The sequence below is a fragment of the Trematomus bernacchii genome, unplaced genomic scaffold (assembly GCF_902827165.1).
Source record: "Trematomus bernacchii unplaced genomic scaffold, fTreBer1.1, whole genome shotgun sequence".
NCBI classification, from domain to species: Eukaryota; Metazoa; Chordata; class Actinopteri; order Perciformes; family Nototheniidae; genus Trematomus; species Trematomus bernacchii.
Genome location: NW_022987705.1, coordinates 3,853,556 through 3,877,764, shown reverse-complemented (window position 1 = coordinate 3,877,764; position 24,209 = coordinate 3,853,556). Strand labels below are relative to the sequence as shown.

Here is a 24,209-nt window from a genome sequence, read left to right as displayed (position 1 = left end):
GTAATATTTTATATGAGAATATATGGTATATTTTTAACACTTCTAACTAAATATTTAAACATGTTCAAAAATATCTAAATGTAAAAAATAATCATACACTTCATGTGATGACACGTTTTCTTTTACAAGGAGAACTATGTTATTCAGTGTATAATAGACACATAAGTGTGTGTTTAAAAAAAATACCTTCCAAAACTACTAAGTATATATAAATATATATATATGTATTTTTTTTTCTTTTTAATATATATATATATAATGTATATGTGGGATAATACTGTTATTTGAAACCAATTACAGTCAAATACAGTAACATGTATCTGTATATTCCTGGGTCAAATAAATTATTTGAATTAAACAATTTAGAGACATAGTGGACACATATTAAAAAAGTTCTTATAGGAATTGGGTGCTATTTAACACGCAACAAAATAAATGGTAGATACATGTTCTACCTGAATGCTTAAATCTGTAATAAAGCACCAATATAAGGTTATTGTCATATCACAGCCTCCACTCTTATAACTTTATTTGGTGGACATCTTTGTAAACAAATGATATATTATTCAGTAGTGTGCCAGACACATAGGAAAAAGAAAAATGGCTATTTCTAATTTAACATTAAAAATAAATAAAGTTTAACTATATTATCTACCTGAATGATTAAACCTTCAATAAAGCACCAATACAAGGTTATTGCCATCTCACTGCCTCAATTGTTAAACCCTTATATTTTACTCTCTATTTGGACATCTTCGTAAACAAATGATATATTATTCCCACATACATCCGAGCAAAATTAGGAAAAGGAAAAATGGCTATTTCAAATGACAAAAGACACATTTACGAATTACCTATTTCTATGTTTCTTTGTGAGTTATCTATAATAATTGTATGTATTTGTACTTATTCCTGAGCTTTGTGCAGTGGCAGGTCAGTGCAGGACAGCTTCGTCCATGTGCAGACAGAGGCATTGCGTAGGTTGAGGTCCACTGTAATTTTCCAGGTAATTTGTCCCTGGTGAAGCACCGTAGCTCTGCAAAAGGAGCAAACACTTGAGGAGTGTTTTGTGCAGCCAATCGTCAGTACAAGCCCGCAAGACTACAACAAGGCTTGGAGTGGGAGGGAGGACTCGGGCGGCAAAACATGGCGAAATAACAAGTTTTACTGTTGGCTGCTTTTGGGAAATTGCACCGTGTCTATCGTGTTGGACTTCGGCGACGGGTTCATAACATTTGGAGGCTGGAGGACGAGAGCAACGCGTAACTTTAGAGAGTCGAGGGCCCCAGTTTACAAGTATTACGGTGGCTGCTGGCGAGAAAATAGTGCCTGCCTGTGTTTCCCCGGAAGGTTGGCAGTGCTAGGCGCGACTGTCAACACAGAAAATGGATGAAGGAGGAAAGTTTATACTGGAAAACACCGTAGATTGTACTCGGTAGATTGATTGCACGCACCTGACTCGAGACAATATTTAAGTCGTGTTAACAAGTTTGGCAACTGCAGTCGTATATACAACTAGGCCATTGTTTTTTTTTATTTTTCCCGCAGTTGTGTTAATATTCAGGGAGGACATCTCTTTAAGGCTTGACGGCCGGTTCTGGTGCGGACGGACCCGGACGCCATCACATCAGACGCTGCGTTTCTCCTTAAAAAAAACAACAACCACTGCGCTGCTCTGGTTCATTTTCTACTTTAGCAACGAAACAAGGACTGTTTTCAATTGCACACCAGATCTGTGTGGTAGTTTCTTTTTCTCCGTGAATCGTTTTTTTATCTGCATGTTGTACAGCTGCAGAGACGTCTTGTCAAAATGAACGCAGCAAGGTGTTCAACAACAGTGGAGGTGCATTGCATTGAAAACCTGCCCGTTGGTAGTAGAACGGTACCGTTGGCCGGCTAACTGACGCTAACAGTTTCTTGAAATACCTTTTATTTGAAGTCAAATGTGTTTTGACCAGACATTGTAACCGGCTTTTTCTGTAAAACAACACTGGTTAACATTGTAGCTCGAGTTGACGTGAGCTAGCCCGCTGGGTGCGTCTGTGACGGCTCTATCTGCGATGTGTTTGCTAATCTAAGTGCTACCGTGTTGTTCCGCAACAGTTTAACAGATTGCCCAGCCCGTTTGCTTAATTTAATCCATAGATAAGCTCTCTCAAGATCGCTTTAGCAGCCGCTTCACATTTCCACAAGTACATCTTGTCAAATAAGGGACTAACTTGGTAGCTAAGGTCCTAAGTTTCGCCAGCCATGTCTGAAAACGCCCCCACACGAAGCCTGGATGACATAGACCTCGCAGCTCTGAGGGTGAGTATTGTTATTATAAGACAAGTGTGCTGCACTTTATTCATGTACAATTATGACTGACGTTAGATGTTATGTCATATTAACTGAAGTATGTGCTTTCCTCTGACACAAGCACGACCATTCAACACCCACGTAACAAAGTTAAGGTAGATAAACATCCCCTGGCCCTGTGTTGCTACAGGCAGCGGTCATGTCTAAGTGAATTGTCTAGCAACAACTTTTTACACACTAATATATTCATGTTTCTTTATGCTGTGCTTTCCTCTTTTCAAATATGCCATTGAAATGATAAAATCTGAGATTGTAGGCATAATCACAATCTGTTTTTGTTGTGATTTATTATTGTTTTGGGGGGTCTTTTCCCTAGGTGGGCCCAAGTTGAATGGCAAATCCTCCAACCATACCCTTGTTGATTTTGGTTTTGTTGGTTTTGTATTGCTACTATATTTCTAATAAAACGAGTTCTGTATTAAAGTTGTTAGGGATAGACCATACACTACATCCCTGGTGGTTTTTTAGTGATCCATCCTCCACTCATAAATCACCCTGGCTGTCAGGACCCCCCTCATCTAACATCACAACCACTTTGCTAAAATATGGTCACTCACCTCTAATGCCGTTTGGAAGAAAAATGCAACCTTAGTTTATTGTCAATTCTGCCATATGTATGGGACAAATAGACGATGGAAATGATATTCACGATAGCCCCTTTCGATGCATCTCCAATGTTAAGTGTCACGTGTATAATGTGTTGCATCAGTAAATCCCCTTATGACAAACCCTTATTAGCATTATAAAGCTGTTGATTATGCATTCAGTCACTGCTTTTTTAAATATAGATAACAGCCCTGTCTCCTCACTGAGGTATTAAAGAGATACATAGCTTTCACTTTTAGGATTACATTTTAGATTTCAGTTTTAATCTATGTCTACGGTTAACATGACCAAAGATTAATTTAGGTTTTTTGATTGATTTAAAAATGAAAAAATCTGAGCATACAAGCTATTTGAAAATATAACCAAGAGGAGAAGTCATCTTATATGTCCCCATATGCCCATATCTGAAAACTCTGTGGTACTTTAGTGGAGCTTTCCCAGATCAGTGGTAGTTTATCCAAATCCTGGTTTGCTTGGTCCCTTGTTATCTCTTTCTCTGACTGTATTGTAGAGCTCACCTGATCATCCACATCTTCCAAAATCCTGGCAAATTGTTAAAACTGACCCATCTCTTTATTATACATCAGTAAAAAATGGCAATATAATAATTTTATAATTTTGTATAGAGTTACAATCACATTATAATCAACAGAAGTGTTTTTTTATGGGTATTTTGGCCCAAATTACATGAATTTCTTTCTGAAAATTACACTGAAATGTGTGATCTGGTATGGTTAAGTACACTGGATGAATGTTTTAATATCCTGACTGGTTTTTAGGATGCTGAGCTGACCATTTGGTGTGTGTTGTTATTGTTTACTTTTGAGTTTCAACAGTGTAAACGACATCTCTTAACCCCCAGTGTATTGGCAGAAACGTCAACAACAAAATCTGCACGACTATCTACCACTAGAGATAACTTTAACAGTTTTTAAACATAATCGTGCTAAATTTGTCACAGATTATTTCCTGTTGCAGTGTTTGTGAATGACACTAGCTGACAGGAAGTAGTCATGGCCCCAAGCTGTTTCCTAGCAATGCAAATTGGATACAACTTGTGAATCTCTCTTTGGGTGAACTGATCCTTTAGAGATGCCCTGTGGAGTTTTCTTGCAAACAAACAAATGTTATTTTTATAATCAGTATTCATCACCAAGAGGCACTGTGTGAATCCTTGAGCTCCAACCAGTGTGTTCAATGTATTTCCTTCATCATAAAAAATGTGCAAAGACAATTACTATTCTAGCATTTCAAATATCGTGTAGTTTGTTAGCTAGCGGACCTCTTTTTTGTTGGCGCATTGCAGCATATTTTGGTGTTATTGCCACCTGTTGACTAGGGGAATAGTGTAAATCCACTGGCAGGACGGTGTTGTACGACACCCGGGCGTGCAAGCTTTTTTTTGCATGAGATAAACAAAACTTTGACACACTAATAGGAAAACAGCTACATGGGGCTACTAGAGGAAGACAACTTCACAGGGAAACTTTAAGCAGCTCAATTTGAGTTGTTCTATACATTTGCTGCAAAGTAAAGAAGGACATTGCATAATGTTTACGGTGGTAAACGGACATAATTCAAATAAGAAATTATCTAACGTCAATAGCACTCGATATAATCAAGCTAACTGCACGGTTATTTTGTTTACAGCTGGCATAATGCGGTCATAGTCCAACAAAAATGTCTTAAACTGAATATAAGCAATGAAGTGAATTTTAAAATCAACAACAAAGCAGGTGAAGTTCAACAGACAGGAACTTTGATATTGTGTATTGAGGATATTGGATTCTGATTACCAAGGAATACCAGCCCTCTGGAAATGAACCTCATGAGAGATTTTTGTCTTGTGATTTTTTTTTTTTTGGGCTCATTAAAACAGTCCATGCCTGATATGTTTGGCATAAATAACCTTACATACGAGTGAGGAAAAAGGACTGCTTTGATATGACAGAATACAAGCTCCTGGTTTGGCGCTTATGTAATTGCTAGTCAAATTATAACATGTCAGATATTAAATAGTTTAAAATATCAGCTATCTTTTCCTACATGTCCATGCCTTTTGGAAATGTGGTCTTAAATTCACAATGTCATTATGTATGTTAAAAAACAACAGTGAAAATCCAGTCGTTTTTTATCTTACTTCATTGGATGTAATGTAAAGAGTTGTCTTACTCAAGGGCCGTAATGGTAGCAAAATCAAACAATGGTAGTGTTGATGAAATGTAAACATTGTTCTTCCTTTCAGCAAACTGATGGATTGATAAGTTGGTTAACTATGAAAGAAAATATGAAGTATTTCTTGATTTCTAATTACAAAGCCACTTAAAAACACTTACCTGATAATGTCTGTAATGATATTCAAGGAATGCAAGAGTTTGAGTTGTGATTTTGACTATTGTTGCAGCTGTGTAGCAACAGCTGGCAGGCTTTTATTTTTTTAAGACTTCCTGTCAGCTTAACTTGACACCCCTGCAGGAAATGTGTGGTCAACTTCCTCACGGACCATTATCAGTGTCTTCTAGAGGTAATACCCTGTTGAACTGAGGTTAAAAATTGGGGGGAAATCATTGTCTTACACCCTGAGGTTTTTCAAATACATCGAGCTTACACATTAATACGTCAGCATGATATATCCACAAGAACTACTGTACCAGAGCTGCCATTTGTGTGATTTATGTTGGCTAACTGTAGGTTTCTCCTTTAACTGCTTCCTTGCCTTTTTTGCAATCACTACGCTCCATTTGTTTGACTGTGTGTGCTGGTGTTGCTACTCCTAGAACATAACTGTACCCTTCCCCTACAATCTTTTCATTCCTCTCATCCCACTCTCTGGCTGGACGTGGGTGAAGCTACCGCCTCAGCCTGGCCACCCACTCTATCATTACATTATCCTCTTCCATAGCATCACTCTCCCTCTTCCTTCTCCTCCTTTACGTCACAGTCCCCCTTCTTTTGTGTCACAGAACATGGCCGCTATGTTTATGGCATCACATGAGCAATCTCCATCAAATCTCTGGTCATTTCTATATTTTGCTGCCAAGTATAGATGCTATTTTTCCCCGTGAATGTGCCCCGTCTGAAAGGAATGTTTCCCCTCCTTGTTGGAAGGCTGAAACCCATCATTGGAAACAGATGAAAGCAGGATAGACCATGCTGTATGTTTTAAACCCAAAGCAGCAGTCTAACCACCCACACATCTTCTTAAAGCCATATTGGAATTGCATGAAAGTGGAACTGCTTGTCATTATTCCCTTGTCGATTGGAGGTGGGAGTTGCATAATTAAACCAAAGCAACCTACTCATTATTAGTGTCAGTGAAGCAGCATGAAATAAAAAAAATCAGGAAAAGGAATTATTATAATAATAATAATGATAATAATAATAATAATAATAATTATTATTATTATTTGAATTATAACGCTTTATTGGTTTAGCACTCAAAACAAGATTCATGTCACACTTTAAAACCTTTTTCTTGCACATATGCAGCAGATTTGATAAGGTGTTAAAATAGGTAAGAGAAAAATAAAACACACTTAGAAAAGTAAGAACGACATACAGTAAGACGGAATTAATAACTACAATATAAACCTATAAGATAAATAAATGTATGATAATAAAGATTTAAAGTCCAATTTTTAAGGGATATGTTGCTAATTGAAAGCTAATGTATGTTGTTTGAAAATGTCGACCGAATTTGCCTCATATTTTCTGGTAGGGTTTTACAAAGTCTGGGAGCGTAGTGAACACAAGCTGCTTCTTCCGTTTTATTTTAGGGGACTTAATGAATCTGTAAAGGTGAAATATATATAAATATGATGTTAAATCCACCTTTGTGTCTTATCTTGTAACCATTATTTAGTGCATCTGTTGTCTGTTTCCTCCATGTTGAGTCTTTGGGTGGGCAGTGAGTGGGTGGTACAAAACATTGGGTTCAGACTATTTGTACGGAAATATGGAGTTTTAATATTGGATGTAAATTGGCTTAAGTGTAAACAACATAAACCATTGGGGTTGTTGTTATGTATGTTTTGTATTCTACTGAGGCCTATGTGTGTGTATATATGTGTATATTTGCAATGCACACAGCTTCTGTTGTTCAGGACAAATCATTTTGAATTACACCCTTTGTGAATTTCCCAATATTTAAGCATTGTCTCCCCAACAGACCTTTTTCCTTTAACTGTTGCCTTTGTGCCAGCATTAGTGAAGCCAGCTTGCAGCAGTAACTAGAACACCTGCAGTTAAGTAGGATTTAAGTGTGACTCTTAACTGAGGAAACACGAGTGAAACAACTTAAAATGCGACCTGTGCTGAGGGTTAGGCATTGAAGTGAAGATGTGTAGGATTCAAACAAGAACAAAGGAAGCATCTCCCACTTAGAACAAAAATAAACACGCCATGATTTGAGTGTATTTTCCTTTCTTGGTTAAGCTCCCAAGTTTGTTGTTTTTGAAATGTTTACGCCACTAAAGAACATCAAGGCAGTAATATAAATGCTCTGATGTTTTTGCTCTGTTTGAAATACATGTTGTTTGACTATATAAATATGCTCATGTCTCCCATAGGATCCAGCAGGGATCTTCGAGCTGGTCGAGGTCGTCGGCAATGGGACATATGGACAGGTGTACAAGGTGAGATATCACACCTGAACAATGTGTGACTCTATTCAGCAAATGATCTTTTACTTATACGATGAGTTGCTAAGACTACTCTAGTGCCCACTTTCTGTTACATTTCTCCCAGATCACAGCAGATTAAACGTCCTGCTATGTCAGCATATTCATAAGTTGTTAAAAGAAAGTGGCAGAAAGATAACAGACTGAACAGAAGAAAAATGTAAAATAAGAACTCCAAAATGGTGTGATGAAGCAATTAGCCACACTTAAAGGTGGGGTAGGTAATTCACTTCAGAAACACTTTTTGTTATATTCCATGGAATGCTCTTAACGTCCCGATAGCAATGAATATATTAAATGCTTTGACAATAAATATATAAAAAAATGTCCTCTGTGGAAGCCGTGGCGCTGTAAAAAGCACCGGCTAAAATAACTGGATGGCCTACCTGCCTGTCAGCCTTCCATCTCATGCACGAACTTATCTCGTGCCCTCATTGGTCATGTGCGCGTTCGTGTGTGTTGGAGGAGGGGCTCTGTAAGGAAGTCTGAAGGAAGGGGCAGATTATTTTTCGGCTGCGTACTTTCAAATTCTAGCGCACTCGAGCTGGTTTCTCCATTCTTACCTATCCTACTTTTAACTTTAAGTGTTTCAGGAACATGGAGTCCCAAATGTTACTGACCACTGTCTTGCTGATCCAACTTGTCAGGGCCGTCATGTGAAGACGGGCCAGCTGGCTGCCATCAAGGTGATGGATGTCACCGAGGAGGAAGAGGAGGAGATCAAAGCAGAAATCAACATGCTGAAAAAATACAGCCACCACCGCAACATAGCCACGTACTACGGTGCCTTTGTCAAGAAGAGTCCACCGGGACACGATGACCAACTCTGGGTCTGTATACACTCCTAACTGATGATCTTAAAGCAGTGTGCCTCTTTGATGGTGCTCACTGAGTTTGAATTTGTTCTGCATGTAGCTGGTGATGGAGTTCTGTGGGGCGGGATCAGTGACCGACCTGGTGAAGAACACTAAGGGCAGCTCTCTGAAGGAGGACTGGATTGCTTACATCTGCAGAGAGATCCTACGGGTAAGAACCCACAGTGCAAACAGACAAAACCAATGTGCAGCAGCTGTACTCAGTGCTGACCAATTCTGACTTCTTTTTCTGCACACAGGGCCTTGCTCACCTGCACGCCCATAAAGTGATCCACAGAGACATCAAGGGGCAGAACGTGCTGCTGACGGAGAACGCAGAGGTCAAACTTGGTACGTTGAATGCTTTAACATATAAAAATAAGCTAATGATGTCCTCCGTCTTCTCACACACTTTTCTCTCTGACTCCTTTGTCCAGTTGATTTTGGAGTGAGTGCTCAGTTGGACAGGACTGTTGGTCGTAGGAACACTTTCATCGGCACGCCTTACTGGATGGCTCCTGAGGTTATTGCCTGCGATGAGAACCCTGACTCCACCTATGACTACAGGGTATGAGCAGCACTATGTGTGTGTGAGCATTATGTCGTGAGAGAATATGAAAGATAGAGACTAACCTGATCCCCTGTGTGTTACAGAGTGATATCTGGTCCTTGGGGATCACAGCCATTGAGATGGCTGAGGGAGCTCCTCGTAAGTGTGCCCTATTATCATGTTTTTTATAACCTGTTGTAGGGCTGTATAGGTTTATATATTTGTGGAAATCTCATAACATTGCAACCTTATTTGGTTGAATCATGCATTTCCGTGCACTCAGCAGCAGATTATCTCTCATCGTCTCGAGGCCCATTCTTAACGTCTTCACGAATGACTCTGTCTTGCATATTTGGCCTGGCTGTCTGTGTCTTCAGATGGACAGCTGACTCACTGTAATCAAGGTAGTGTAGTCGTGAGCTGGCAGGCGGCCTGCGGAGGCTGATCGCACATCTCTCTGATCTGCTCAGCGTGGAGATCTGTCTGCCTGGAGATTTGCTGTCAACCCTGGACAAAAAGAAAAAAAGTCGTACCAAAGCAAACAAAAATGAATAAGTCAAATAAAGTCCATGTTAAACAGTGACTTAACATCATTTCTAGAATTCTGCCATATTGACCAGTTTGTTGGTTAAATGCAACTATTATAACCCTACCTAAATCAGATTTGAATTGCACGCTATGTTTAGGTTTACTTGGTGTTGCATTTGGCACTAAAGCAGTAAAAGATAGACAGGATTAACAGGTAAGAATCTAAAATGTAAAAACAAGTACCAACAAGGAAGAACATTTAAAAAAGCCTTCTTTGTACGGTCCAAATCATCGGAAAAGCCAATATGTTTGGACAACTGTAGATCTTTTTCAAGGTTTATAACAAACAAACAGTGGGGTGGCCTCACCTGTTTGGGGGAATCACATGACCCGGATGATAACGTGACATGTGAAACAAATTTGAGGAAGTATAGCCTATACAGTGCAGAGAAAACTCTAATTGGGATGTTGGTTGTTAATAGAATAAAAGGTAAGGCCACACCTGTGTTGTGTGTTTATTATTCGCCCAGAAGAACACACGATTGTTTTAATGATCAGGCCACAACAATAATGATTAACTTTTCCTGTTGTTACTTGTTCCTACATTTTGGAATTCCTTCCTGTTTTCCCTGTTTTAAAAAAAGCACCCAACACACCTTCCATCTACAGTATCTTTTAGTTTACAGAGAAACCAGTTATCTCTTTTTCCCAGCAGTTAGAAAACACTGGCATCATGGGGCTGCTGTTGTCTGAGCTCTGCAGTGTCTAAAGCCAGCCTCCTGCAGCTAATTGTTGCCCAAAACTGAGCTCTACTAAATAAAATATTATACAAAGTCTCCCCAGTAGAATACAACTTGTGTTAAACTTTTGAAATTAACCATATTTCCATACTCATGGATTATAGATTTGTAATGAGGATGAGAAGAATTCATAACAAGCTAATTTAACTTTTGAATGTGGAAATAAACACATCAGACACAAATTATTTAGCTTCAAATTTAGAGTCTTGTTTTCTTATTCAAAACAGATTTGTACCACAGGCACAAACAGCATTTTAGATGTTCTCTGAAAGCTTTATGTTTTGTGTTTCACATCACTGAGGAAGATAACAGTGCTCCTTGTTACTGCTGCTGCAAATGACATAAGGCGTACATGCCAAATGTCAAGCTGTTGTTGATGTACCGTTGCAAATCATGCAGTGTGTTCTGACTCACTCATCAGCTTCATTACAGAATAATTTGTATCATTTATTTATTATTCACCACGGATAAAGTTGCTGTGTTTTGATTGGTAAATCGCTAAGAGATGTCCCGCCCCTTAGCCCATCACCTACAATGTGTTGGAGCGCTAGCCAACAGAAACTGTAGTGATGTCACTATGTTACAGAAGTAAACAAAGGAGTCCAATGGAGGTGTTTCAGGCAGGGGGGGGGGGGGGAGTGTGTGGGATAGAAACTCCCTCTGGACTTTGGTAACCTTTGCAGACAATTTACATGCACAAAAACCTATATAACACACTATAGAAAAAAAAAAGTATAATGGGTCCCCTTTAATCTCTGATAAAATGAGTTGCCACCGTGGTTCTTTGACAATAATAACCACATTTAAAGAACCTCTAACAGATTTTTAGGTAGTTATTTAATTACAGCGTTAGTCAACTTTCTATAAACATGCAATTGTCATTGGTAGTAAAACTATTCCATAGATCATTGATTTTGATCACATGACCTACAGTTAGTTATCGTCTTCCATGCTGAAATGGAGAAAGCTGTAGTCAGTTCATCTACACAGAATACGTGCGGTAGGACTGATATTAGAGTGGTATAGGTTTGTGTCGCTGTTTCATGGAGATGCATCATTGTGCCTGTTACAGTAATTTATTCATTTGCCTTACAGGGGTTACTGGCTTACTGTTGGATCATTGTTTAACAAATGAATTATTGAGCATCTTCTCACACACTTTTCAGCACTCTGTTCACTTGCTGTGTTAGCAGACACCGTCTATACCTCTTCCGTTTGTTCACACTTAAAAAAAGCTGAAATGAAAAGCTCTTCCCGTCTCATTCGAAATGCATGTGTCCATAAGACTGCCATATAAAAGCCTACTGACTGTGAAAGTGTAAAGCTAACCAGTCAGGTTTAGCTACCTACGCTGGGAACACAGTGACTCACAGTCCTTGCTCTTACAATGCAACAACAAGCCTCGGGCGCCAGGGAACATTGGATAACAGCAGCTGTAATCATGTTTGAGGATAATAATGTGTACTGGTGGCTAGTTTTATTTACAAACTACCAGGTGTGGAAGTATATGATATTCTGTCTAACATAATAATCCTTATTTATTATGATTTCTGCAGCCTTGTGTGACATGCACCCGATGAGAGCCCTCTTCCTGATACCCAGGAATCCCCCTCCAAAACTCAAGTCCAAAAAATGGTGAGTTATCAAACCCTCCTGCTGTGTTAGTTACATATCAATCATATGATGTCAGGCGTGTGGGAAAGCCTCAAAACTTGTTTCCAAAGGCAAATTAAATATCATAAATGCAGGTTATGGCAGGAGTACTACACAAGAACTGCAGCAACGAGACTAGTCTGTTTACTTTGAGAAAGCAGGTTTCTGCAGAGCCACAATAACCTTGTTAAATGCGTATATAAACACACTTACAGGAACAACACTATGGGATAAATCCTGCTTGTAAATCCTGCTTCTAGAAGAGACAAAATTACAGGACAATATGTGTGCATTTGTGCCGACATTGGGAAAACACACTTTAGGAATCTGTCTCATTTCAAAGTGTGAGACTTTATGTCCCAGTATAGAAACAATATGACTGTGAGCAAGACGAGAAGCCGAAAGTGTGTAAACTAATTTCCCATTTTCTTTCTCCTACCCTGTTTTTTTTTTAATGTTCCTATTACTCTTCCTGCTGCTCGTTAAAGGATCCACTTAGCAGAGTTGACGGTCCCAGAATGCAATGCTTCTTTCATAATGTTTTTTGGCTTCAATCTTTGAAAGCTGCCAGTCAATATCGTGTGACCCAGATGGACCATTATGCAAATACAAAAACATTATTAAGGGATGGACACAATTACAATGAACTCATCAACTCGTGATTACTGCCCATGAACGAGATTGACCTCATTTGACCGGTAGTTTTCATTGGATGGTTATTGAAGTACGATGAATTGTTTTTTGTAATGATTATGTGAAAGTAAAGTAGCATCTCGTAGTGAAGTAGTTGCTCGAACTGGTTATTTACAATGAGACAGGGACAGTGTAGACATGTTTTCCTTTAAGACTGTGAGCATTAACTGAGAATCTTAATCGCTTTAGTTCACACTCGTGTAAGAAAAGGAGATGCTTAGAAATGCCCCCCCAGATAAGGCTGGCAAAAAAACACAGACCTTTGATGAAATTAGCTTACTTTATTAATCCCAATTTCTTTGTCACTGCAGCATGTAAACAAGGCATAGCATATGAAATAACAATCGAATATAAACAAACATAAACAGTTAATATATACCTATGAACAGAACAATAACATAACATATTGTCAGTGCAAGATGTATATCTATAGAGTATCTTTAACGAGTACACAATATAAATATACAGATTTGTCAGTTTACACTCTTGATAGGCCAACTAACAAAATGCAAACATTCGATGCTATTTGAATTAAGTGTGCAAAGTAATTTCATTATTACATTTAAATGTACATGCACAAGGAACAGTGTGAAACTTGGGGAGTTACAGCTGCTCGATGCCCCCCCCCCCGACTCTCCCTCAATGGTTTCCCGTCCTCTAACCTCCCCATTCCTCCCAGGTCCAAGAAATTCCTTGACTTTATAGAGGGCTGTCTCGTGAAGACGTACAACAGCCGGCCGTCCACAGAGCAGCTCCTCAAACACTCCTTCATCCGGGACCAGCCCACCGAGAGGCAGGTCCGAATCCAGCTCAAAGACCATATCGACCGTACGCGCAAGAAGAGGGGGGAGAAAGGTAAGCCGATCAGATTTAAGAAGATTTCCCCGGGCGCCGTAGATAATGGCAGCCCACTGCTCCTAACACTAGGATGGGTCAAATACAGAGAAACCGTTTCGTTACTAGTACCTGTACTGCGTAATGACAATAAAGTTGAATCTTCAATTGAAATGGGTGTTACCCAGGGAACATTATCAGGAACGGTTAACACTGTCTTTGCTTTTTCCCTGTTGCATAATCAGCCTGCTGTTCTTTTATTCACTGTTGTGTGACTTTAATGTTTGAATAGTTTGTGGAGAGGCTGACATCCTCAGAGTACTTATTGAGATTTATTGAACTCCGAACAATGTAGTGTGGTTAGGGTTAGGGTTAGGGTCACACATGAAGATTGTTAGATGCTTAATAGAGAGTGATCTCCTGAAGTATTTTGTATGTTTGCTGCAACACAGTGTTTTCTCATGTGATATTTGACCTCCTTTTATGCTTATTCTCCTTGTAGAAGAAACAGAGTATGAGTACAGTGGTAGTGATGAAGATGAGGAAAATCGAGGAGGAGAAGACCGAGAGTCAAGGTAATTGAAATTTATATTTTCTGTCCACGTCGTATGAATCCTTGACTTGTGTGACTGATTTCCCGCCCCCCTCCCAAAAAATGTTTCCTCATCTCCTCAATTGTGATCCAGCAGTTCAATCCTCAATGTGCCGGGCGAGTCCACGTTGAGGCGGGACTTCCAGCGCCTGCAAGTGGAGAACAAGGAGCGCTCGGAGGCTCACAAGAGGCAGCAGGCCCAGCTGGCCGCCCAGCGCCGGGACCCCGAGGAACACAAGAGGCAACTGCTGCACGACAGGCAGAAACGCATCGAGGAACAGAAGGAGCAGCGGCGCCGACTTGAAGAGGTAACCATCAACGGGAACTGTTCTAGCTTTTAACAGGAACGTTTCCTGATTATGAGAGGTACCCTTATTAGACTTCTAGCTTAATATATGATCAATATTAAGTTAGCAAATGATATTTCTTAGCGTAGCAGAAAGACTGTCATCAGTGGGTAAACAAGCCTGACTCTCTCCAAAGTTAAGAAATACTTCTACCATCACATATTGAATGTTTGCTGTAGCTATTATCCTAGCGCAGAGAGAGAAAAGATTACAGCACATAACCCTCCCTAAAAGTACAGATTAACTTGTTGACCTAGGTTGATTAGGTAAAGGAGATGCAAGGTGTTTATTATTGGGGTTAAGATGTGATGTGTATCTTATTTTTGAACTTTGTAATTTGCCAAGTAGGCTGCTTCTCTCACTTCTTTTAGCCTTTATGCTAAGCTAAGCTAATTTCTTCCTGACTTTAGTTTTTTTCTGAGACTTCAGACTGATATCAATCTTTTAATCCAAGAACACAAATCAGGGTTCTTCCAAAATGTCAAACTACCCCCTTAAAGAAAATTTAAGACTACACTTAAGATTTGACACTCATGATGTTGAGATTTGAAGTACCTGCACAATAAAGTGCTGTATTTCATTTCATTTCAAACCTTTATTTATGCAGGTGAATCCCATTGAGATCATTGATCTCTTTTTCAAGGGAGACCTGCTGCAAGTAGGTTCCACATGAAGACAGAAAAACATAAAACAACAGAACAACAAAAAGGACATCATACAGCAAAGTTACAGGGATTACAATTGACATACCTATCCACATGAACAGGTACCAACAGCATCCGATTGTATAGCATCCAACCGAGCTTTAAAAACATTTAGTGGAACCAGATTGCTCAGTTTCCATTCCTTTTGCAGACTGTTCCAAGTTAGAGGAGCTGCACATCTAAAAGCTTTCTTCCCTAAGACAGTCCTAGCAGTTGGCACATTTAATAAAACCACAGCATGCGATCTCAGGCAATAGCTACTTTCAGTTCGCCGTGAGATCAAGGAAGCAGATATAAGATGGTAGTTTATCCAACATGGCTTTGTAGATGAAAATGTACCAATGACTGAGCGTCCGTACAGTTAGTGAAGGCAAACCTGCCCTTGCGTACAGGGTACAGTGATGGGTTAATACTTTACACTTATCACAGCGATATTGATTCCAAATGTACAACATATAGATGTGTTAAGGGACTTGTTGTTTAAGTGGAGTATAAGCAGTTTATCGTTGAAGAGAAGTCCCACCATGTGTGTCTTAATCATGTAACTGTGTGTTTATAGTTTAGATGCACACATTCATAATAATGGCAGATGCTAACCTCTCATCTTCACATCTTACTTGAACACAAAACCCAGAAACACCAGACAAGAAAAACAGACCTTGATAAAAATAGGATTGTTTGACCTTATTTCCTTTTTGTTGATTTTATAATTAAAGGTAATCTTGCACATTTTACCAGAGGCTCATGATACTAATACATTATGCAACAGGCGGAGCATTTTTAATTCAAAGCAAAACTGTACCAAGCAACTCAAATATGATGTTCCTCGTCTGCAATATGTCTGCTCCTTTAGCCACCAAACTACCTTCAAGATTCAAAGGTTTATTGTCATAACATAAACACAACTACGGTGTATATAGAAATTGTATTTATTGGGATAAACCCCTTGAGATGCACCATCTCGTTTTCAACGGGGTCCCGACAATAGCAACAACTTACAGACATACATACACAAAAAGCAAATCATGACAAACCAGTCAAACCACGTACAGTCTGTGAAGTAAAATTCAAGTAATACATACAATCATTACAATCATTACAATTTGAGAGACAGTCGAGCAGATCAGTTTCATCAATATCAGTTTCATCAATAACAAGTGCAGACCAGTTGAAAGTGAGATGATAATGCATGTTTAAACATACCCAATGATGCAAGAGATCTTATAGCAGCAGCTAAAGTATTCCAGTCTGTTGGGGCTTTGAACATGAATGCTCTTCTGCTAATAGATTAGATTAGATCAGAGGGGACAGAGAAATAAATCTGGACAGAGTGTCTAACTTGATGATTTGGCGAGTAGGGTACAAAATACTGCTTTAAATAAGGGGGATAGTTAAGATAAATGCATTTAAATATCAGCTGGAGCCAATGCGTGTGTCTTCTTACATTTAATGAAGGCCTTTTAAGTTGGTTCTACATTGTGCAGTGATGTGTAAGAAAAGGACAACCAAGAACAAATCTGCATAGTCTATTGTAGGCTATGTTGAGTGGAGCAAGATCTGATTTATGTGCATTTTGGTAGACAACATCACAATAGTCCATAATCGGAAGAATAAGTTGAGAAGCAATTCTCTTGCGGACACTGAGCGTAAAACAAGTGCGAGAGCGGTGTAAGACACCGATTCCGTAATTGACTTTTTGTATTACATGATTTATATGTAGTTTTAAATGAAAATTCAGAGTCTAGCCATACACCAAGATATTTAAAGCTATCAACTTTATCCAGAGAAGTGCCATCCTTACATTTTATTACTACATTAGGTTTAGATTTGAGCTTCTGCCTGGTACCAAAGACCATAGTATAAGATTTTGTTTTGTTGAACTACTGTAATTATGTAATGTATGAAAAACTTAGATCACAGGTTCCTCAACAGTGCATTTACAAAACATAAGGTGTTACGTTTTATGGCCTGTTGGATGAAACTGTCCCTTAGTCTGGTTGTTTTTGTCCTGATGCTGCGGTACCGCCTGCCAGACAGAACAGTTTGTGGCTGGGGTGATGGGGGGTCTTTTATAATCATGAGGGCTTTCTTCCTGAGCCGCTGGGAGTAAAGGTCCTCCATGGATGGCAGCTCCGTCCTGGTGATGTGCTGTGCAGTTTTCACCACCCTCTGTAGAGTCTTACGGTCTCTCTATATACTCTAAACCAGGATTGTCCAAACCTTTTTCACCGAGGGCCACATACAGAAAAATATACGAAGGGCTGGGCCGCTCACTAGAGGTATTTTGCCTCATAAGTTAACCTGCATCTACTTCCTTGATACATTAGATGTTAACAGCTCGAAATGAGCACCACATGTAAAACTACACTTATCTATCCATCAGGTTTTCTGTGTGCCTCTCAAAGCCTTACTGACAAAATAACTAGTTGCCAAAAGTTCAGGTCCGCTTCACAGTATCTTTTTGAACACACTGTTCACTATCATTCCTAGTTGAATAAATAAGTGAACAGTGGGGAATACACTGAGAAAGTCCAGCTCCTTTCAACACAAGTATGAATTATTAATTCTGCAAACAGAGTGAGATGATTTTTTTGTTTGAGAGAGATGTTTAAGGCGTATGAAGTTTATATAAATCCTGGAAACTGTGAAAAGGTGTTCACACCCTTAATGAGGAATGGAAATCAGTGAGTTGTATATAAGTGGCTCAAGATTCAGACTTTCAACACTAAGACGGCTAATCTGCCTGTTGTGAGGTAGAACGTGTAACTCTTTGAATGCTATTTTTTACAATCTATGTATATTTCTATGGATGTGATGTTAGAGAATGAATGCAGGCTAGCTAACAAGACAGCTCTATGGAGGATAATAGAGAAACCTAATGTACACAAGACATGACATCAGCAGAGCATTCACTGTAAAACACAACATGCATAAAATATATGATAAAAATAACATGTTAGCCTTAAGGAGATAGTGTCATATAATCAGCTCATCCTTGCACACCATTGTGAGGAAAAATACAAGCAACTTAGGTGATTAATAAGCTTGCACAGTAAAAGTAGACATTAAATCTATGTACACCTGTAATGTTGCAAATATTTAACATCCACTGAGTGTCCTCTTGTCTTTTTCTCTGCCAAAAAGCAACTTAACTTGCTTGAAGTGTTGTCATATTTACAAATGATCTGGATAAACCCCAACATGTGAACCAACCAGCCCTTACTATCAATCAGTCTGTTCATTTTCTGTCAGATCATCATGTTCCTTTTATGTATCATGCTGCAAAATCCATCTAACTAATATAAGAAACTTTAGAAACACGTTATTCAGCGTTTTTTTTGTTTTGAAGCTATCATTTATCATTCACACACAAAGCAGCATATATTGAAGCAGAGGTGAATTGCAACAAAATTACAATTAAAAGGTTTTCTTTATGCTGTGTTGAATTGTAATTGTTGGGGTTATATTTTCAGGCTTTTAGACTTTACCTAAGCAAAGGTTTTGTTCATTGCTGAGGATCTTGGAAGACTTACCTGCATGACTCAGCTCTTTGGTGTTCTGATGAAGTGCCAGCGGCTGTGAGATGTTTGAGGAGTTACGTAGGATTTGACTGAGGCCTACTTAAGCACACTGATTTGTCTTTTGTTATTAAAATGACTGTGCAGTATTGGTAAGAGTTTTACTGCAGTAAGATTGAACTCCCCTGATACACCACCATCACCTCCTCCTCCTCCTCCTCCTCCTCCTCCATCTCCTCTCTCCCCTCTGTTTGACTGCAAAGTGCCAAAAACAATTGAGAGGACAAGAGCTTTGTGTCATTTCATCACAAAAAACAAACTGTGTTTCAATGTCTGTTTTAAAAGATAAAGCCATCAAAAAGTGAATGAGTGTTTGAAACGAAGCACTCTGATGATGTATTATGTGCACAGTGTGTTTGTGAGAATGACTCACATCCTCTGCATCCCCACTCCCTTTTATATCTTTTTTCCTAGCTCTTTGCACACAAAAAACAAAGGGAGGGTTTTTGCTCATAAGCCGGCTCTCCATTATAAATTCCCCTAGTGCAATTATAGCCCGTGTGCTCATTCCTCTCTTTACTGTCACCCTTCTCTCCCAGCAACAGAGGAAAGAGCGAGATATGGTGAGGCAGCAAGAAAAAGGTCCCCACCGGAGACTCGACGATATGAGACGGGAGGAAGACAGGAGGTTGGCTGAGAGGGAGCAGGTAACCAACCGCAGGAGACCTCAGTCAGCCAATCAGAGCGCAGTGTGGGCGTGTCCACAGGCAACGCACTGCAAGTTGCGCTAGTGGTGAAATTCCATGAGTAGGTTGCCATAGCAGCAAGGGTCTAAATTAGTGTATTTATTCAGAGACGAGTTTCTGTGGGTGAGCTCTCTGCGCCTCTTGTGCTCTGAATCCAGTTTACCCTCAGAAACACAGGAGTCTGGCATCACAGGAGCATAGTAGTGAAGAATACTCATTTTATGTCAACTATTATGATCTATCACACGATGCTATGCTTTATTGGTTACTCTTATTCTTCTACCCTCAGCAATATCACAGCATCAACACCTTATATTGAAAAACCCTGCAAATTATTCTTTATGTTGTGCTAAACCAGGGGTGTCCAAAACATTTTTCACTGAGGGATGCGTACAGAGAAGCATACGAAGGTCTGGGGGGGGGTTTATTATATTATATTGCCTTTTATAAATTCAGTTATAAGTTAGCAAAATCAATCATATGTAGGTAAATGATGCTTGATACTTGAATAACAGCTCTCCGCTGGGTTGCATTTATTTGGTTACAAACAGTGTTGGCAGATCATTCCATAAAACAGTTGCCTCAGATTGCTTATTAAAACGGGGAATAGGAAGGGTCTTTTTCCAGCTTTGTTAGAAAATGCTTTTAACTTTAATTGACTGAATTGATTTGAACCCTCCTGTTGTCTTCGGGTCAAATCTGACCGATTTACTACTTTCATCAATCATCAAGAAAAGGAATTAGTAACCCTCCGGATCACACAAACACCCACACCCACCTACACACACAAATACTCTAAATGTGTTCCCCCTTATGTGCCCAATCCCCCCATATGAATCACACCTGGCACACACACACACACACACACAGAACAATTTGACACATGTCCCGCTCTTATGTGCCCATCCCCCCACATGGATCACACCTGGCACACGCAATACATGTTCAGTGTCTATTCTTTGTATATTTACTGCAGTTTTTCATGTATACCAGTAGTCTGATACAATATGTACAGTTTGAAAGGGTGTTAAATGAAATTTGGTGATGATTAATGGTTTTTGGGTTAATGTAACAGCAGTTAAAACAGGACCGGTCAAATTTGACCGCAAACACCAAATTAAGGCGGGGGGGGACGAAGACAATAGGAGGGTTAAAAGTGGGCTTATTATGACATGAATATTGTGTAATATACTTTTTCATCTATATTTAAGAAGCATAATATAAGACGAGCACAAGTTTCAGGCGTGGGCCGTGTTCCTTTATCCATTTTGAATTTGAGGGCCAATTTTTTTTTTAAAAGTCAACGGCTCGCAGTTGGCCCCGGGGCCGTAGTTTGGACACCCCTGTGCTAAACAGTGAAGCTTTACAACCTTTAAACGGGTAAAGTGCATGTGAAGTGACTGAAATGAAGTGTTTTCTTTGAGTCAGTGCACCGCCCAGTGTCTGTTGTTTCCTGGAATGACGTTACATAACTGTAATGTGCATCTATTTTCTACCCTTGACCTTTTTATACCTTCATTTCTCTCTTCCCCCCCCCCCCTTTAACGCCTGTCCTTCCTGCCTCCTCACCTCTCCTCAGGAGTTTATCAGACAAAAATTAGAAGAAGAGCAGCGGCAGTTAGAAATCCTGCAGCAGCAGTTGCTTCAGGAGCAAGCACTGCTTATGGTAACTAGTCCTCTCTACCTCTTTATCATTTCATGTTCTGACTGCAGAGGTTCCCATGCCCTCTGCGACACAGTGCCTCATCAGTAAAGGAGATTTATTGATCAGCGCTGAACCATTTTCTTCTACCGTCAGGTCCATTTCTTTTGTATAACCCAATATTACCACATTGCATCCGGTTGGGAGGGTTTATAATCTGTACCACAGACAACACTATCCTTAGACCCTCGAGACAGATAAGGAAACAATTGGTGTTTACACAGCAGGGTTACAAGTCTGCCCGAGTTTAGGTGGAGAAAAAGGCATCTTAATACTTTCAGTTTCTCTTAGATGTACTTTGTTTTTTCAGCAGTGTCATGTGCTAGATGCGCATCACCTTGAATCAGAATCAGGTTTATTGCCAAGTAGGTTTAATCAAACACAAAATGTGATTTGGCGTATAGTTGTGCAAACTTAAACATAAGGAAATAAGTTCTAAGAGAAGGATAAAAAATATAACTATTATAAAAGAAAATGTATTTCATTCACACGGAATATAAATATACAAAACACTAATTTCTTAGTACAGTGAGTATATGACCAAATACAGTGGGTGTTTCTCAATCGCGAGTAAAGCTGCTCCAGAGCCACTATTTCAAGCATACTACGTCATCGAGTGCCGCCGAAGTACTGTTCCAATCTCCAGCATACTTGGAAATCTACCGAGCCCGGTGTACTCCGTTTGGAGAAATATCGAGGCTGCACATGAGTAGACTCCGCGGTCTTAAAATCCCCACAATGCTTTGCGCACGGACCAATTTCCAAAATCTGTGGCGGAAAATGTAAGGCGGGGCCTCTCATATGACGCACACCTGCACACTTGCTAGCCTGTTCCACTCTTTGTTTTCCAAATGTCAGGAAGTATTCTTGACTCGCTTCTGAAGCAAGATGCTCGGCAGACATGTGCTACCAAGCAAGCGCACTCGGGCTCACAGTGTTTAAAATAACTATATATTAGTCACGTGATCCAATCCAATCCACTTTATTTCTATAGCACATTTAAAAACAACAGAGTTGAACAAAGTGCTGCACATCAACAACTGTATAAAAACATAGCATAAATACATAAAAAACAGACAGGACATGAAACAAATTTAAAACACGAGACGATGAAACCAGATCAGAAGCCACAGACTGAGAAACTCTCCTACATGACGTAAAAACAATACAAAACACCAGTAAGATAAAAACCCAAATGTAAAAGCACAAGTGTCACCTGGCCTGTAAATGCCAGGGAAAAGAAGTGGGTTTTTAAACGAGATTTAAAAACAGGCGTGATGTGCATACATTTAATGTAAATGGGGCGGGTAAGAGTCAGTTGTAGACGTAGAGAGTATGGGTTTAGCTCCCACAAAACTGCACGTCGTGAAACACATGCGCTGACCTAGATTTTGAGGGCAGTTTGACAGATTTCAGGTTTTTACTGAATCTTCCTCACACTGAAGGGAGGAATTGCCACAGTCTTGATATCTTTGTTTTAGCTCGATCCTGTTGGGCCTACAAGGTGCTTTGCGCTTATATTTATACCTGTTTATACGGCAAGACAAAGATCCTCACTGCTGGATTCATGAGGTGATGAGATTTTTCACATATCCCTCAGAGATTTCACATAGACATCATTTTCGTAGGGACCACAGCTCAGAGCCAGCCACAGGACAGTGACTGTGACCCTGGCTAAATTAGAATCAAACCAAACTAAATCCCCTTTAAACAAATGAGAGGCTTGAATAAAGAGCATGATTGCTTTATGTTGCAGTCGCAAGAATTTATCCCTAATGATTTGCTAGATTTAATGTAAAGATAATTACCTTTTCTGTTGCTATTTTCCTTAGGGAGGTAATTCAATTTAAAGACAAGACCACTAGGCTAACATTAGATGGTCACTCGTGGATTTATGAATATCATATATTACGATCTGCGATGTACATGCATATCTTATCTTGCCTGGCCTAAAAAAAAAAAGAGAGACTCGAAACTGTTAAATATCCGTGTTGCTGCATTTCTGTGTCAGCAGGGTAGGAAGAGCAGCCTAGATGTCCCTCTGAGACACTGTAATTCCTCCACTGTGTTCCCTATCTACTATAAAGTCCCCTCCCACACAGGGAAGCACCTGGGTGAGACTTTACCACCAGGTGCCAGACTGGGTTATGTTTGACTCCTTCTCATCGCCAGTGGCACCAAACAAAGTGGATGCGTCTCCTCGCGGGTCGAGATCTAATGTAAACAAAGTCATGTGCTTGAGGTGAAGGCTACCTGTGCGTCCTCGCTATAAATACCTTGTGGTAGCATCAGGACTACATCAGGATCGCTCCATGAGATGCATGTGTTTTTCATCCTGGTTGGAGAACAGCTTGTTTATGCCTAGTGTTGCATCTATCACTTTTATCAATCCAGTTTAGATTTAACCACAGAAGACTTGGTCAGTGTTGGAAAGTAACAAAGAACAGATACTCAAAACTGTAACCCTTATGTACAAAACGTGAAAAACAAAAATTAGTTAATAGGCTACAGATGGTTTGCTAGTTTATTCTTCCTAAATTCATGGTGAACTAATATTAGATGTATAAACATTACCTCAGCTCTGCATAACTGTGATTGCCAGTCATATTTAAAAAGCACTATTTTCAGCGACTCTAGCTGTCAAATTCCTACTTCACGGGATAAAAACACCACCAGTGACGCTCTGATTCTGCGTCGATAGGGTTAGGGTTACTTCTTTCCTATTGGTAGGTTTCTGACCAGTCGCTGCACACCACTAGGTGACACAGTTTATGCCCGGTATCAGAAGGCTGCGCCACATAAACCTGCCTCCTCACATGTCATTTACCAATCAAGTGCGTGTTCACCTCCTGGGCTGCTGTCTGAAATCTGGGATCCATTTCAAGGTGTTTTTGCCTAAAACGGGCTTCTGCACCCACACTGGCATCAGCCATCATACCCCTGGCATCTGCGACTGACCAGTGGGCGGGTGTCCATTTCCTCGTGTCATTATTAGTATGAGCCGTCCACTTTGTTTACTGTCACTGGCAGTCAGGAAGAAAGTAA

The 24,209-nt window shown here is 39.7% G+C and overlaps 1 protein-coding gene across 5 annotated transcripts in view; it reads left to right on the top strand.

Moving 5' to 3' along the window:
• The first annotated feature begins 1,076 nt into the window (after positions 1-1,076).
• Positions 1,077-24,209, top strand: part of mink1 (misshapen-like kinase 1) — a 44,036-nt gene continuing 20,903 nt past the window's right edge. For 2 of the 5 annotated variants that reach the window (XM_034140169.1, XM_034140164.1), the window contains exons 1-13: positions 1,077-2,307; positions 7,533-7,598; positions 8,291-8,473; positions 8,559-8,669; positions 8,758-8,848; positions 8,935-9,065; positions 9,152-9,206; positions 11,932-12,010; positions 13,401-13,576; positions 14,058-14,130; positions 14,242-14,455; positions 19,316-19,423; positions 21,042-21,128. In XM_034140169.1, the coding sequence (XP_033996060.1) occupies positions 2,251-2,307; positions 7,533-7,598; positions 8,291-8,473; positions 8,559-8,669; positions 8,758-8,848; positions 8,935-9,065; positions 9,152-9,206; positions 11,932-12,010; positions 13,401-13,576; positions 14,058-14,130; positions 14,242-14,455; positions 19,316-19,423; positions 21,042-21,128 (1,431 nt within the window). In that variant the 5' untranslated portion in view covers positions 1,077-2,250. The remainder of the gene's footprint in view (positions 2,308-7,532; positions 7,599-8,290; positions 8,474-8,558; positions 8,670-8,757; positions 8,849-8,934; positions 9,066-9,151; positions 9,207-11,931; positions 12,011-13,400; positions 13,577-14,057; positions 14,131-14,241; positions 14,456-19,315; positions 19,424-21,041; positions 21,129-24,209) is intronic. The other 3 variants (XM_034140165.1, XM_034140168.1, XM_034140167.1) reach the window with 3 other exon arrangements.